Source organism: Propithecus coquereli, unplaced genomic scaffold (genome assembly GCF_000956105.1).
Source record: "Propithecus coquereli isolate 6110/MARCELLA unplaced genomic scaffold, Pcoq_1.0 Scaffold491, whole genome shotgun sequence".
Taxonomy (NCBI): Eukaryota; Metazoa; Chordata; class Mammalia; order Primates; family Indriidae; genus Propithecus; species Propithecus coquereli.
In genome coordinates, this window is record NW_012150741.1 from 1,503,090 (window position 1) to 1,520,253 (window position 17,164).

Sequence of the window (17,164 nt, forward strand, 5' to 3'; positions counted from 1 at the left end):
AAAAAAACAGTTATTCTTTATTTCTTGGGGACCAAATGAAAGGGAATGTGCAGACAGTAGGGTTGAAGATAGACTTAAAGAAGAACTTCCAGAACACAAAAGTTGCTACCTATAGCACTTATACAGGTTCCTTTTTAGCCTCTTAGCTACATCTGCCCAAACAGAATAGGTAAGAAAGAGGGCTCATTCAGTCCAAGGCCTATGTGATCCCACTAGGTCCCCCTAAAGTAATCTTCCTGTAGTCTGCTTTAAATGACTCCATTCTTGCAGATGCAATCGTAAAATAACTTTATTGGTCAGGTTAGCCACCACTCATGCTTTTCTTGTAATAAGGATTCTTTATAGAGGCATGATGGTGTTGACATGCAGGTGCTTTCTGAAGAGCCCTGGGGCAGGGGGCAGCCTTGCCCCTCGCATCAGAGCCCCTTTGTTGAAATGAGCTGGTTTGGCTTTTGTGGATTTCAGGGTCTGGAGCCAAGAACATAGTCCAAGGATCCCCCGCTTCCCTTCTCAGGGAAGCTGCTTCAAAGCATACACAGTATCAGGGATGTAACGGCATCTCGGCAGCGACCAGACTCGGGCTAACTCTCCTCAACCAGTCCATGCCCCTGCCCGCCCAGATGGCTCCATCCCAACAGTGCCCAAAAGATCAAGTGGGTTAAGCCCCAAATTTCTTTTAGAAATGGGAAGAATTAACTGCTCTCCAGCCAAGCTATAAAGCAACAGCATCTGCATTAATGAGGGTGTAGCTCAGAGATACGAAAGCAGAAGATTTTGTGCCCAGCACAGGCAAGATTTGGCTGCCTGGCCTGGGCTTCTTGGGCTTCACGGACCCCAATGAGCATCTCCAGCCAGAGCTGGCACTTTTAACTCTGGCCTTAGGACAAATCAGATAATATAGATTAACCACATCCTTCTATCCTCCTTTGGTCTAGCAGGCAAATCCAGGGCTGGTTGGAGTCTGTCTTTATGATCAGGACATAGAACCTTCCTGCTTGGATAAAAGGAGAGGACAAATTATTTTTTCTCATGCTTTGAAAACCACATGGCCTCCACCTTTGAGGATAAAGGCCCAACTAGGGTGCTCTTGGGAATGCAGAAAGTACTGGGCAAGAATGGAACTACTGGGGCTGCTTCCTCAACTCAGCCAATCTGGGGCATGTTTGCCCCGTTATTGATGCCGATGATAAGCCAAGTCTGGCCTTTCCTCTCTTGAAGTCTGATCCACCTTCAAAGAGCTACCCAGCTGCTAAAATATAGCCCCATACATGTACTCAAGCCTGAGGTTGGTTGTCTCTTCCCACACCAGGCCACGAATATTATCATCATGCTGGTGACCTTTAATCTGGTGGCTCTCAAGGGGTGTGATTAGGGAGGTGTAGAGGTGACTCTTGGTATCCTTTCAACCTCAGACAAAAGTGTGGGTTCTCTCCACAGGTTGCTAGGCAGATGCTCACATGCCTTGGGGCTCCCGACTCCACCTAAGGCATAGAAGAGGCATCTGTGGAGGAAGGTGAGCGGATGAGGTGGACTTGGGAGGAGGCGGCTGGGCAAGAGGTATATTTTGAGGAGCAACGAATAGGAGCCCAGAGTAACTGCGCGGCCAGCCCAACACATAGGGTGAGCTGTCAAGCGCTGCTCACAGAGAGTCAGGGAATGTTGGAAAAGTACGATGGTGAACTATTGCCCAAGCAACTTTTAAAGTTCCACGACATCAGATGATCAGGAAGAGTAGTGAAATTTCTGGGGTTGGAACTTCCAGGAATTATTCCACTGCTGTCCCTGGAAAAGAGCTTCTGTCTATGTGCTCAGCAGAAGGCTACCTGTCCCTGACCCCACCCAACCCTGCCTACAGGGAAGAAGACTAAAGAGAGAGCCCGTGGACTTCTGTCGCATGGTTTGTCCCAGACCTTCCAGCAAAAGCCAAACCAAACCATCAAGCCAAATGCGGTGGGGCAGTGGGTGCTCTCCGCCCCGTGCCCGGTGCGAAGGCTGCTCAGATCTCGATGAGGCTGGCGAGGCGCAGGCAGAGGGGCGCGTCCGCCGGCATCGCGCTGCGCTTGATCTCGTTCCCGTCCAGGCGCAGCACCTGCAGCTTGGAGAAGTTCACGACGTCCACCACGGTGCAGAAGCTGCTGATGGAGAACTCTGTGGGAACAGGAGGAGCAGGGGTGGCGGGGGAGAAGCCCAGATCAGGGACGCGGGTCCACAGTGAGGTTAGACAGCGTATGTGGGACTGCTTAGATAAGGACTTCTGACGCAAGGGGGAGAACTTGGGGGGTGGGGGTGAGATAGACGTTTTTTCTAGGATTGGAACCAAACCGCTAGGGGGCAGAGCTAGGGACAGAGTCGGGGCTGCGGCTGCACCTGCAGCTTCGCTTCCTAATCACCTCACCCCCTAGCCCTATCTGTATTTTACTTTGCAGACCCTTGAATGTCCTTCCTTCCAGGACCTGGGGTGTTTTTTTGTTTTGATTTGTTTTGTTTTGTTTTTTCCTGTGGGCAACAGGGGGAGGCAGATTGTAACCAAAGACCAACCATGGACTCTTAGTAGTACTTGATTGCTTTTGGAGAGGGAGGACTTTTCTGAATTGCTATGAGAAGGAAAACTCGGGAAATGGAGGGACTTAAATGTCTCCTGCCACTTTGCAAATAGAGAAAGTGGCAGGAAATTAAAGAGAGAAAGACTGGACGGGGAGACAAACATCTTTGCATGGCAGAGCTTTGAGGGGGTTGCACATCTACGTTCTGAGTACTGCCAGAGGAATGAGCAAGGCTCTGAGTTAAAGCTGGAAACTCATAGAGTACTGGGGCTGCCATGGACCTCAAGGGTCAAATAAATAATTTCCTTGCCTCTGCATTTAACATTATTACAGCCTACCTATTTTTTTTTAAATCTCAAAAGAGCCCCCATTTTGGGAGATTTCTCCCTGAATCACAGACCCCTAATAGATACAATAGTTCTGTTTGGTTTTAACATAAATTCTTCCTCTGCTATTCACTCTGTTCTCCCTCTGGTTGTCCTCTCTGACAAATCAACCACTTCTGTGTCCAGTCTACCGGGTGAGTAACTTAAAAGGAAAAACGAAACAAAACAAAACAAAACAAAAAAAACAAGAACTCAGCTAAAACTCCAGCAGGGACAGCAAAAGTCACCACTGAAAGCTGCTGAAGCCTCTAAGGACTGCCTTCAAAGTGGTGAACGAGGCTTTCATGAAAATTGTTCTTGTCATTCTCTGCAAAGGGGGTTTGCATGAAGTTAGCCATGGAGTCCTGAAGGTAAGATCAAGCATGGGTACATCCTAGCAGCTGTAACGCTTGAGTAGACCTGGAGCAGAGGCTTGCTTTGGTTCCACCAGAGCTGTCCCTCAGCATGCAGTGGTGGTCAGGAGCTGTGCATCCATCTGGGGCCACAGGAGGAGCAGGAAGAAGGCCTTTTTAGCTCTCTTCCTAGGGGTGACCGTAGAGGCTCCCCTTGGGGGAAGTTATGGGCATGAAAATGAAGGTTCAAGGAAGACAGTATGGAGAGCTTAAATAGGCTGATAAATAAAGCATTTTTAAATTAACATTATCAACTATTTTCAGTCTCTGTTAAGAACTGACCAAGATGAGATGGGGTAAGGTTGCAGTAAGTTAACTTGTACTGCAAACATAAGTCAGAAAATCTGGGTGCAAAGAATAGACACTGGGAAGACAGGGGGAGAATGGGAAATACCCTTCTTTGGAAAACACTTGCAGTGGGCTAGAAGATCCAGAATGCTTTTTTGTATGTTTCCTTTCTGGGCCCAGGGAATAGATTAAGTGCCTCTGAGTGGGCAGTTTGGGGGCAGATGCTAGGCCAGGGGCTTGGTCTATGTTATCTGTGTACAAGGAGTGGGGTGGAATAGGGAGAAGAAGTCAAGAGGCTCAGCTTAAATATCACTTCCAACCCTGTTTGGGACTGAGCTAGAGGCTCAGTGATGGATTCTCTATTCCAGTCTGGAGCCCTGAGACTGTCCGCTAAAATCCTGGATCTCAGATGTGGATGCACAAATATGGGGCATACTTGTGGGGAACTAGACACACAGTGTGTATAGATTCTAGCCACACGCCAGGCACTCTGAGCCCCCCCGCTTGTCTTTCCCAAGCCTGTGAATAGCACAGGGCTTCTGCTTGGAGGCATAGGAGCACATTTTCCAGCCCAGATTAAATACTGACATAAGTCTTTCCAAATTCCTCCTGGCGTACCCACCCTGCTCCACTGGGTCCCAAAACTTCCGAATAACATTCCGAGCTGTGTTCCCTTGCTGTTGCCAGACTGGAAAAACTGAGGGAGATGCTGGTGGAAGAGGGGAGTGAGGGAGAGAACCATTTCTTAATCTCCTGCATGCCCTTGAGTTCCTGTTCTTCTTTTAGGTCCTCCCCCAGAGGGTTGCTTCAATCCACACCCCCATCCCTAGGTCCCTGACTATCTATGCCAGGGAGATGTCCCTTGCTTTTGCCCTAGGTTTTGCCCTAGGAAAGGGGGCTGAGCTTGGGGAACTGTTTTCCTGCTAGTGGTCTGAATCAGAGAGCTATTCCTTGCCATTCTGTCAGAGATGCCTGGCTCTAGGTCCTTTAATACTGAAGGCAGAAATGCAGGGTCTACACTACATAGTCTGGGTGATCTTGAGAGATGGCTTTTCCTTCTCTGTGTCTCAGTTTCCTTATCTTTGCAATGCAAAGAACAACAAAAACTGTACCTGTCAACTTCAAAGTGGAATGAGAAGATAAGCTAATAGTTATCATGTATTGGTTTTTAAATTATGTGCCAGGCCCTGGACCAAGCACATAATTAATACATATATTAATTCACTAATGTAAGGAAAATAAGGCATTGGTGTTATTTTGCCTAAAGAGAAGCCTAGGAGAGAGGCTAACTGATACCTAGAAAAGGGGATTAGGCTTAAATGGTACGCAAAAGGATTTGGAGTAGATGCTGAAACTTTTTAGCTTGTTTTAATGGAGAACTTTTTTGCAGGACCTTGGGATACTTCACTGAAGTAATTTTATTTTCTGGCAAGCTTTTGGGAGCGGTGGACTACCTCGTATTTGAGTGCAGATGTGGTTCTGCATAAAGGCAGAGAGGTGACAGGATGCTGTGACAAAGCCTTTCCCACCCTTGTCTGCTCTAATTGTGTAGTTAGGTGCTAACTAATGGATTCTTTACCATGACAGCTTCTCTCTGCTGCCACATTTTTAGGGTCAAACTCTGATGAAGAATAGCGTACGGTCTGACATTTCTGATGTGACAATCCTCCTGGATGCAGAGTGGGTGGCAGGTAAGTATTGGTGACTGCTGGCAGGGTGATAGACAGCCTTGAGGAAATATCAAACCCTCTGAGGCATACAACATCTTCAAAATGTCATAGAGGAGCACCCCTCTCTGCCCCAGGAATCAGAAGACCCCAAAGAAAGAGAGGCTTTAAATAACACAGTTTGGACTGTATGCGATGGTGTCTTGCACTTCAAACTAAAGGACCAGACAGGTCCTCTTCACCTTGCCTGCCCGACTGTCAGCTCCTGTATTGCCCTCTGGGGCTGCTGCCGCTCTCACTCAGAGGGCTGTCCAGCTCGTTAACATCTTACTAAATGACTAATCTGTTCCTGAGCACAGGGGGAGACAGGAACGAGAGGAGAAGATGACAACTCAGTCCCTCTCAGTGCTTTGATGGTGCTGTTCATTCTCAGCAGGCTCCACTTCAAAGCCCTTTGCCAGTGGTCATTAATGAGTCCTCCCTTCCTCGGAGAGAAGAGGACTTTGCTGACAGAGGAAGGGAGGTTAAATGCTGGCTCAGAACCTTCCAGCTGGGATTAAGACATCAGAGGCCCTGGGGTAACATAAGCATGTTCTGAACACAAGATCCTAAGAGGAAAGGGAGCTGAAAAGCAACTAGATAATTCAATCTGAAATGAATATTTTAGTTCTTAGAGGCAAGGAGACAGCTCTTTTGGTTTCTTTAGACATTTTCAGGGAAGTGCTTAAAAACGAAAAGCCCAGTGTCCCAGGCTTTGTGGTGGTCAGGCTCATGTTATCCCAGGGAGGACCTCTGCCCTGCCACCAGGGGGTCCTTGTACTCCAGGGAGAACTGAACAAGTACTGCATTCAGCTCAGAGAGGCTGCACATTTTTGTCCACCAGCTGTTATGTTTAAAAAAAACAAATAAACACCAAAACACAAGACCAGGCTGTAGAGGCAGGAGTAGATCAAATGGAAACAGAGAGCTCATCCTCTTCTGGGTTGGGGAGTAAGTACAGATACCATGGTTTCTTAGCAGCCGAACTTCCTCCCATGATGGACCTTAAAATTTAAACTTCGATCTCCCTCCCTATGAACTTTTCTCTCTTATACCTCTCCAAACTCATCTCTTACTGCTCCTCAACACATGACCCCTTCTTCTCAGACACATGCATTTCCCGGCTGTCCTCTACAGGTGCTCTGTTTAATGACTGGTTCCTTTGTTTGTAACAAGGGAATGGCTTTGTCCTGCATTTCTCCAATCCATGCCCACTTATCTCTTAAGACCTAGAGTGAAATCTACCTCTCCTGGGAAGTCTTCTGCACCAACCCACTCCCCACTTGAATGTTCTTAGCACTGCGGTGTAGTGTAAGTGTCTGCTATTTTGTACCTTTTGGGCAGGGGTATGGCTTGGCTGTCAGCTTCCTTCATTTGTTCTGTTTGGTTCCTCTACTTCTATTACTTTTGTATTGCCACTAGCACCAGAATAGGGTCTTTCAAGTGAAAAAGACAGCCACTCCCTTCTCCCCTTTGACAAGCTCTCACCATTGATCCTATTGCCTTGGAGGTAGAGGTTCTCCAGGTTGGTGTTGACTGGGGGGATCTTCTGCAGCTGATTGTAGGAGAGGTCGAGCTCAAGGAGGCTGCTGGAATTGAAGGCATTAGAGGCCAGGCCACTGTTGGTAAGACTGTTGTGGGACAGCCGCACATATAGCAGCTTGGGTGAACCCCGGAAGTAGCTATCAGGGACGGTGTAGACGTTGTTGTGCTCCAGGTACAACTGCTCTAGGGCTGAGGGCAGTCCATCAGGCACCCTCCGAAGGTGATTATAACTCAGGTCCAGCAAGATCAGTGACCGGAGGCCCCTCATCGCACTGCCCACTTCCTGGATCTCGTTGTGTTGGAGGTACAAAGCTGTGAGGTTCTCCAGCCCCTCCAGAGCATTATTGGGGACGCGTGAGATCTGGTTGTGGTCAAGATGGAGCTCTCTCAGGGACCGAGGCAGTGGACCGGGCATCCGAGTCAGGTTGTTGTGGTCCATGTACAGCCTCTCCAGGTGCTTCAGCTTGGAGAAGACCTTTTTTCCCACCTTATCACTGGTGATCTGGTTGCCATGGAGAGCAATCCAGAGCAGCCCTGTGGCATTGTCGAAGACACCTTCCTGGATGGAGGTGATCTGGTTGTTCTGGAAATAGACGTACTTCATGCGGGAGGGAACGAAGGGCAGGTACTTGAGGTTGCGGTTGTCACAGTACATGGCCGTGGGGAAGTTCGGTGGACAGTCGCACTCCTGGGGGCAGTCGCGGGGCTCTGCTGGGGATGGAGAGCCGTAGGCATAGGCTGGACCTTCATCCACCCCGTAGGGGTAAGGCTCGTAGGGCTCATAAGGGTAAGGGTCATAGGGATCATAGTAGGTGGACTGCTGGCTGCGGAGGTAGTGGAACCACCAGTGAGGGTCATCGTCATACTGGGCCTGGGAGAGGGAGCAGAGCCCTGCCAGCAGCAGGAGGGAGGTCCACTGCATTTTGTCTCTCTGCAAGAAGAGGGAGAGAACAGAGCAAGTCGGCATGAGTGAGACTCTACGGAGGAAGTGAGGCTTTGAGCTATGCAGATCTGACTTCAGCGTCAAACATCAGGAGCAAGATCCTTGCTCTCACTTCCTCGGTACCTCCTCCTAGTCTGGCTCTGCACTTGGTCCAGCCAGACCATGGCTATTTGGGGTGAGCTGAGTACATTTTCCCCTGGTCATAGAGTGAGTCACAGAAACAGAGTCTTTGAGATTAGAAAGAAATTGAATTGCGGGGGGTTAGGGGAGGAGCTGTGTTTTTTGGAGGGGCAGGTACTTAGGAGTCTCTAGCACCCTAAAAGTTCCGTTGTAGAAGATAGAAGGCCCACAAAAATCCCTGTGGGCTGTGATAGTAGTGGAGTGCTCTTCAGACCCAAACCCACATCCAGTTTGGACTCCCCAGGGAAATAATATTTTCTAAGAGTCCAAGGAAAACACTCTCTGGTTCTTTCCATGTCTATGGGAAGCCTCCAAAATGGCTTGAGACATCAAAGGGGAATGTCTGAACTATTTCTGGAATATCTTTTGGTCTCTTGGCTGAGGGTTTCTGGTCTGAGTGTTTGGGGAGGAGTGTAGTCTCTCTGCAGCCACCACGAGGCTTGGGCTACCTTCTAAAGTACCATCATCCATAATAGTCTGCTGGGTGAGAAAACTCTCTACTTAGCAGTTCATGGCTACATATGCAACTTGGCTGGGACAGGGTCTTCATATACCAGTTACAAATGCTCTCCAGATTGGGACACGGGTACCCAGGTGTGGCACTTGTCTTCTAGAGTGGGTACTCAGTGTGTGGAGTCTGAGTTAGTCTCCTTCTCTCTCTTCCACGGTGCCTAGTAAAATGTTAACACTCCTCATGCTCCACTGTGGGTTTTATGCAAGAGCCATGTGGAGACAAAGGAAATGAATGAGGAGCACTGAAAGATGAAATAGAAATCGGAGACTCTCCTGTGTGCTCAAGGGAAGTGGCTTAGGAGGGGATTCTGGCATCACTCCTCCTATCCCAAGCTGCCTGCTCCAAGGGACAACATCTAGGTTATCAGGTCTATATCTAGGCCCCCATATTGCTGGCAGCCTGTTGCCTTTGAGCTTCCTGGGCTAATGAGATGAGAACAGGGCAGGCTGGGAAAGAAATGTGGGGTCTGGTGTAATCTGAGAGGGAAGCTGAAGGTATGGAAGATGAGGGACCATGGGGTGGCATATCAGGCATGGGAACCCTACTCTGGTTACCTATAACCAATGCACTGCATCCCCCTGTGGCCAGTGGGCACCTTCCAGACTGTCACTCTTAGAGAAACCTTAGAACCTTTCTTATATATCCATCGCATTGCTGTTGGGCCTTGCCGGGGTTGGCAACTGTCAACAGGAGAAAGAAAGGGCGTAAAAACTAACATCAAATCCAATGAAATGATGGGAAGGACCCTGATTGTGACACTCAATTGAGTCACCTGCTGGCCACCATCGCTCCCAGACCTCTCTGTCCCCTCCAAGCAGTTCCCTTAGGCCCGCTTCATCACATCAGCCCCTGGGCTGCAGAGGAGCAGGCACCCTGGCTCATCCTCAGGCAGCCTCAGGCCTCAGACAAAGAGCCACAGTGTTTCTGAGAGGCAGATTCAACTGCCCACTGCCTGGGCACGCTGGCCAGTCCCTGGCTCTGGCCAGGAGAGAGGATGGATGGAACGGCCCACTGCCAATAGCACATTTTTCCATGCACAGCCCTGGGCTGCTGCAGGACCAAGGTGGCTGTCTGGAGGCTTGGCACAGTGAGCCTCTGTCTCCATTTCTCCCTCTTCCAGACTGGGCACCTTGGCAGACAAGAGCCACCCTCTTTTTCAAGCCACCTTCCTGCCTATTTTGGCCTCTCCTTAGAGCCATGGCTGCTGAAAGGTTTTGGTGGGGAGCTTATGCCTCTCCTTACCCTGCCCCCATCACTTAGCGATGTTGCTTCAGGGTTGTGTACTCCTAAATTATTTGCCGTAATGCTAGAGACTCTCCTGTGCTGTTTTGTGAGGTGGAAAGTTTCTTAGGGCTGGCAGTCTATGAGTTGGGGGGAGCTTCCTCAGGAACTTCTGCTGTTCTTTCATTTCTCCACTCTAGAGAAAGATCTCTTCCTCCTACCAGAGTGAAGGAGGTAAAACCAGGAGCCATCCCCTAAGCTGGATTGGACACCCACCTCAATCCACAGCTCCCTGGACATGGCCAATTCTCAGTACTTCTCTTTATCCTCTCCCTTTCACCCCAGCTACGTGCACGCATGCACACACACACATGCACACACACTACACAAAGCTTGCCCCTCCCCCATAACAGCATTTGGGTACCACAGTCCCTCTATAAAGAAGATTGCAGGGGTGCCCAGGACTTGGGCTACCCTCCAAAGTGCCCAAACCCCCAGAGTGGTGAGATTTGTGAGCATTAGGGCAGAGGCTTCCCTAGATATCATCCTTCGCTTTTTCATGCCTCAGAATTGGAGGTCCCCTCAACACCTGTAAAGGAACTGTAGAGAGGTGACATGCCGGGACCCCTCCTTTCTACACCCCCTTTGCCTCTCTGCAGCATCCCTGGAGTCATGGCCCTGATGGGGAGAAGGAGCAATGACTTCCCCTTCCTATCCCTCTTCTATCCCCTGGCCCCTTTCCCCTATTTCTTGCATGAAACTGCAAGGGACAAAACCCAAAGTAAAATGACCAAACTTACCTCGAGTTGAACCTTTCAGAGAGTGACCACGTCCCTCTGTCTGGCCTCCTTGGGTTGGAGAACGTGTGAGAGAGAGAGGGAGAGGGAGAGAGAGGAGAGAGAGTCTACTGAGAGTGTGCGCGTCTGTGCCAGGCCAGGGTCCCGCCCCAAATTCCTAATCAAATATTGTGAAGAGAGGGGCTGAGGAGCCCGGATCCTGGCTTTTTCGGCTCTGCTGCAGGGGCGGAGCTCACACTCGACCACGCAAATCCTTCTGTCCGCCTGACGCTATAAAAACCACCTTCTTTCCACTCGCTTGTCTTCCCTGAAGCATTGGCAGCCCTGGGTCTCTTTCTGCTGAATGAGTTAGTGGCGCCCTAGAAGTTATTTCTACGGTCTCCTGTGAAGTGCCTGGATTTCTCATTAAACCCACGAGGGCAGATGCTGGGATGGGGAGGGCCAGGATTTGGTAAGAGGCTTCTTAACTCTTTCTTCAACCTAAGTGTCCCCCTAGAGAGCTAGTCCTTGCCCTTGAGCTTGGCTCAAGCTCCCCCTATAGGCGGGTCATTAGACTAGTGGATAAGGGAGTGTGAGAGACAGCTGGTTCTGGGTCCAGATCTGTCCCTAACCAGTGCAAACTTTTCTGGGCTACATGCACCTCCCCGCCCCCGACCCCAAATAAATGGAAAGGCAGGGAATCTAACACTTGTTGATCACTTACTGTGCACTAGCATCGTACACTTTCACTTAATCCTCACAATTTCAGGGTTAGTAACATTTACCTTGTTGGGTTGTAGCCAGGACTATATAGGGTAATGTGTGTGAGCCCCCTGACCTGGCACATAGCTGATGCTCAGTATTGAGAGATTGTGACTGTTGTACCCACTGTATAGCTGTAGAGCTGCTGAGCCAGGGGAAGACAAGGTCAGAGGAATGGGCGGGAGCTGGACCACAAAGAAAGTTTTAGGCCATGCAGAGGGTTTAGTTTTTATTCTAAATGTTTAGAAAAAAACATGTTTTAAGCAGGGGAAGCCACAGGATCTGATTTACATTTTATAAAGCACATAGGAGTGACTGCTGTGTGGAGAAAAGGAGGCTCTAGCCCAGCCTCGAGGAGAGATAATGGCAGACTGGACTGGTGCAGTGTAAGAGGGGACCATATATTTTAGATGGAGAAGTGACAAGTCTTGCAGGTGGATCGGGTATGAGGAGTTAGGAAGAGTCAAGGATGACTCCTAGAAATTTAGTTTGAGCAACTGCGTGTGTGAAAATACCCTTTCCTGACATGGCAAAAATGGGGTGGAACAGAATTGGATGGAAAACCAAAGTTATGCTTTGGGTGTGCTAAGTTAGAGATGCCTATTAGACATTCCAGTGGAGATGCATACAGGCAGCTGGATATATGAATCTGAATTTGGAATTTAGGGGCTAGAAGAAAACATGTGAGAGCTATTATAATTTGGATCACATAGAATCTCAGTAGCTTAGATGAACTCATCTGTCCTAAATGTTCTGTCCTCAAGTATGTTAATTGGCTCATGTCAACGTCAATGAAACACCTTTATTTATTTATTTTTTTTTGAGACACAATCTTGCTCTGTTGCCCAGGCTAGTGTGCTGTGGCATCAGCCTAGCTCACAGCAACCTCAAAGTCCTGGGCTCAAGCAATCCTCCTGCCTCAGCCTCCAGAGTAGCTGGGATTACAGGTGTGTGCCACCACGCCCAGCTAATTTTTTCTGTTTTTAGTTGCCCAGTTAATTTCTTTCTATTTTTAGTAGAGACAGGGTCTCACTCTTGCTCAGGCTGGTCTCTAACACCTGACCTCAAGTGATCCTCCTGCCTCAGCCTCCCAGAGTGCTAGGATTACAGGTGTGAGCCACCATGCCCAGCTGAAACTCCTTTATTTTTAAAAATGCCAATTGAGAAACCCTCAGATGATTTGAATTTGAAGAATTTAGAAGTGTCGAGGCTATATGCCCTTGTTTGGAGCCCTTTGGTTGCTCCAGACAATTTAAGCTGTTGACTTAATGTGTAAGGTACCAGAAAGGTCCTTGCCAGGGACCCACTCTTCTCAGGATTTAAGAAGAGATTTCAAAAAGATGAAACATAATGAATGAGCCTTTGCTGAACACCTACTATACATTAGGTAGTTTACTTTTGTTATCTCAGTTAATGACCACAGTAGGCATTTTGCATTGAAAATAGGGGCTCAGTGATGTAAAGTAACTAGCTGGTAAGTGGTAAACCAAAGATTTGAACCTTGGCCTACAAGACATCAAAGGCCACATACTTTCCTATAACTGTAGACCAGAAGATTAGCACAGGGGGTGATGACTGTCTTGATGTCAGGGCTGTACTCAACTAAGATGAAACTCAATGAATGATGGTGGTCAAATCTGCTTGAATCTGGGGGCAGGGGAGTATAGAGATGGGAGGGGTCTGGGATGCAGGGTTTCTCTTCCCGACTCACACACAGTTCATTTCAACTTAATAAATATGAGCATCTGCTATGTGTCAGGCATTGTCCTAAGTCTTGGGGACACAAAGAAGGCTTCAATATAATGCCTGCTCATAATAAAGTAGATGTATATGCAGCATACTCTGATCTCATGAGTGAAGCAGAATGGTCTCACTGTAAAAAATGGTTATGACTGATGCACAGATAACTTCCTAATTATTTTTGAATCCGGAAAACAGTCACATTTCAATGGAGGACACTGGTCATGGCAACTGGGCCTGGGAGACACTTCTTAGATGGGCCTAGACAGCCTAGGCAAATTCGCCCATTGGACGCAGATGTTTATTTATTTTTTTTAAATTCCAGCATGTTGACCAATACTGCATTGACCTAACAATGAAAGCTAGCAGAGTCTGGGGACCAAATATTGACTGGGATTCTTTTCAACCAGGCTCTACCAAAAAAGGGCAGCATCTGCATGTGGTTTCTTGGCCATTTCTAAAGCAGTGAGATTCATACCAGGTCTCTAGTCATCTGTCCTGTTTCAAAGGAGGCCTGGGAAGAAGGAGAGAAGAAGGGAATGATTGGGACCAGGTCAGGAGGCAAAGTTCCAAGGGAACCATCCACTGTTCAAAAGTTCATTTTTCTAGCCTCTTGCAGAGGTTTTAGCCTTCATTGTGATTCCAGCTGCTCTGTTTGCTGGTTCCTGGATCTGGGCCCTCAGAGCTTGGCTTCAGTATGGCAAGCCAAGTATCAGATACTGATGTGCATCAGGTTGCTGAGGGGGTCCACATGCGAAGGAGGTCCATTTGGGACACCCAGCGCCTTCCGGGAGGTTTCAAGCCAGCACTACCCAGTCACTAGACTGCAAATAACTCAAGAAAAAGGCTATGCATTTCATTTCTATAGCCCTCTCACCAGCTGGGCACACAATGCCTGGCACTTAGGAGGCAATCAGTAAAGGGTTATGAAATGAATTGTATTTTTGGCTCACCACAGAGCCTGTCTGTCTTTAGAACTCAAAGCTGGGTGGAATAACCACCACCCACCAGGCCAGGAAAACCTCTAGACCTTCAGACCAATTAGACTTTCCAGGGGTTCAGACCACTGCTATTTCCTCCCTACCCAGAAAAATACAGGTTAAGCCACAATCACTAGACAAAGCCGATTGCCTCTGACATTGGACCCACCCTGTCTGGGAGAAGCGAAGTGCCTTCTGACTCAAATTTCCACCAGCAAAGACACAGAGACGTTCCTGTGGCTACCAACTCCTTCTTCACCCTCGACAGGACTCCACAAACCCTGTTTTTATGACACTGCCTCTGATCCCAGATAACCCAGGGATGGGGAGGCGGGGTTAAGATGGAAGACTCACCCAAACAGAATTCTTGAGTTGGCTGTAGAGACGTCAGTAGAAAGATGATCATGGTGATACATTCTGGGCCCACTGTGGGCTCATCCTGAAAACTCTTGACACCAGAGAGGGAGTTTTTACTAGTCTGATGTTTTGATGGAAAGTCCTGGCTACACTGGCACCCAACAATGGTGTCCCAAAGTTTCCAAGGAAGATGTTTTTCCCTATTCCTTTGGCACTGAAGGGTCATTAGAAGTCCTTACCATGGACAGTCTCCTCTTTCCAGAAGGATGAGAGCCATGAAGATGCTGGAGCAGGGGAAAAGACGTGTTTTCTTTCAACTGCTTTGGAGAAGGACCTCAAGTTCCAGGACATGCATTGAGGGCTTCAGAATTACTTTTTTTTTTTTTTTTTTGAGACAGAGTCTCACTGTGTTGCCCAGGCTAGAGTGCCGTGGCGTTAGCCTAGCTCACAGCAACCTCAGACTCCTGGGCTCAAGCGATTCTCCTGCCTCAGCCTCCCGAGTAGCTGGGACTACAGGCATGTGCCACCATGCCTGGCTAATTTTTTCTATATATATTTTTAGCTGTCCAATTAATTCCTTTCTATTTTTTTTGGTAGAGATGGGGTCTCACCCTTGCTCAGGCTGGTCTAGAACTCCTGAGCTCAAAGGATCCGCCCGCCTCGGCCTCCTAGAGTGCTAGGATTACAGGCATGAGCCACCGCGCCCGGCCCAGAATTACTTTTTAATAAGCTGTTTAAGACAGAAAACAACCTTTGTCTTTTAATGGATAGCAGCTCTTATTTTTACTGTGCGTTTACTGCATGCTTGATATTGTTAACATAATGATGACATGATGGATTTCAGAAGACCACCTTCTAGAAGGTTCGAGTACATTTGAGTCTGGATGGGGGTTTGTTCAGAGAGAGATTCCTGAATAAGGAGGGAGGCAGAGGGCATAACCTAAAACCTAAAGCCTGGAGGGTTTGGTCATTCAGTGACTCAGTACATGATGTTCACCTTTGTTCTGCAAATCAACTCAGAACCACTGGTGACCCTCAATATAGAATATAGAACCTCCAGTGTAAAAGAAAAAGCATGGATTTGGAACATAGATACATGTTCAGATTCCAGCTCTACTGCTTACTATCTCCGTGACTTTAAGCTAATTGCTTAAGCATCAGTGAGACTCAGCAACCTCATTCATAAATTGGGGACAATAACCCTGACCTCCTGAGCTGCTGGAAGGACAAAATGAGATAGACTATGGGCTCCTAGTAAGGAGCTGCCATGTGGTAGCCCTCCAGCAGCCACTGTCAGTCACTGTAGTAGATTACAAGCTCTCTGAGGAGGGAGGCAATGCCTTTGTGCCTCTGTCTGTTAGCACAATGCTTGGCCAAGTTCTTGGCCTATATTAGGCCCTTTCTAACCCTTAGTTGAATAAATGAAAGGTGAAGAAGTTGCATTTCACTAAAGGGTAGTAAGTCTACTTAGGTAACTTAAGCTAATCAGAGAGAAGCTAGCCAAAGGCAGAAGTGGGACTTTTGGTAGCTGGAATCATCAACCACAAACCCCCAGAAGGGCAAGAGAGGTGACTGTAGGGTCAGTGCAGAACTGTCTCCAGCCATGGAAAAATATCTTTGGGAGATAGATAGGAAAACATCTTACTTACCCAGGGGGTCATGGAAAAGGTCAGGATCTAAGAGTTTGTCCCCCGTACAGAGCAGCCCAGAAGAGGAGATGCTCTTGGTTCTCAGACAGCAGTTTGAGGATCAAGTTTGGAGTGGAGGGAGGGTAGACCGAGAATACTTCCTGAGCAGTAGCACCATTCTGTGTCCCCTCAGCCTGGGTATGGATGGGATGACTCCTCAAGGCCAGAACCAATGACAAGTCCCATGGGCCCATCCAAAGGTCTAAAAACTTGGATCCTAGATCCATTAGAGTTCAATTAAGACCAAGATCTGGTTCGAGTTGGTATATAAAAAGTAAAAGAAAAAAAAAAAAAGAAAGAAAAAATGAAGACCAAGAATAATGACTCCTAGTAATGTATGAGATTTCTGGAAGTCTAGCTCCTTTTATTGCCTGCTTCCCTCTGTGTGGTCCCTGTAGTAAAGTAACAGTTAAAAAATTTAAAAAAAAAAAATAAAGAAGGAAAACTCCTTAAAAAAAGAAGGGGCTATTTAGGAGAGGTCACATATCACGGTTGTCTTGGAAAGGGAATGAATTTTGCATCAGACAGAATGGATCTGGGTCTCAGAAACCTAGAGCATTGGCTTTAATGTCTTTGGTCCTCAGGTTCCTGATGTGTAGAGTGACTAACACCTATTGCACTGGGTGGTTTTAAAACAGTTGTAAGTATCTAGCATAGCATCTAGATGGCAGATGCTTAGAAAATGTCCACTTTGGGCGATAGGCCAGGCACTAGTTTGTGGGGTAGGAAAGAGGACTTGTGTCCTAACTTATGGGAAGATGGGAGGGAAGATGATTTTATTAGAAATGTAGGTGGTGGCAGCTTAGAAAGAAAATAGACTACATACCTGACATTGGTAGGAAAAACCAGAACTAGAGATTTAGTAAGTTCAAAGCATCTAGGCTTCTGGCCGTACAGCCCTTCATTTAGAGGGATGGTTCTCAGCCCTGGCTGCACATCAGAACCAGTGGGGCAGCTCTGGAAAACACCCAAGCCCAGCCCCACTCCAGATCAATGAAGCAGAATCTCTGCAGATGGGGTCTGGCATCCCTTTTATTGATCGATTGATGATTTTACCGTGTAGCCAAGTTTGCGAGTGCTCTCTGGAGGTGAGGGGTGGACGTGATGACCTCTAAAATAATCCTTAAACATCTAGCTCCAAAC

The 17,164-nt window shown here is 47.9% G+C and overlaps 1 protein-coding gene across 1 annotated transcript; it reads right to left on the reverse strand.

Annotated features, from left to right (window-relative positions):
* Window positions 1-268: 268 nt before the first annotated feature.
* Window positions 269-10,922, reverse strand: FMOD (fibromodulin). Its single transcript, XM_012655931.1, has 3 exons — window positions 10,519-10,922; window positions 6,804-7,789; window positions 269-2,148 (listed from the first exon to the last, which is right to left on the reverse strand). Exons 2-3 carry the CDS (start codon window positions 7,780-7,782, stop codon window positions 1,997-1,999), a joined length of 1,131 nt encoding a protein of 376 aa, XP_012511385.1. The 5' UTR covers window positions 7,783-7,789; window positions 10,519-10,922; the 3' UTR covers window positions 269-1,996.
* Window positions 10,923-17,164: the final 6,242 nt, after the last annotated feature.

What these genes read in the sequence shown, in the direction of transcription:
- FMOD (XM_012655931.1), bottom strand. Translation starts at nt 7,782, where the DNA reads ATGCAGTGGACCTCCCTCCTGCTGCTGGCAGGGCTCTGCTCCCTCTCC. An exon ending in CCAAGGCAATAGGATCAATG is followed by an intron (nt 2,149 to 6,803) that starts GTGAGAGCTTGT and finishes CTGTTCCCACAG; the next exon opens with AGTTCTCCATCAGCAGCTTC.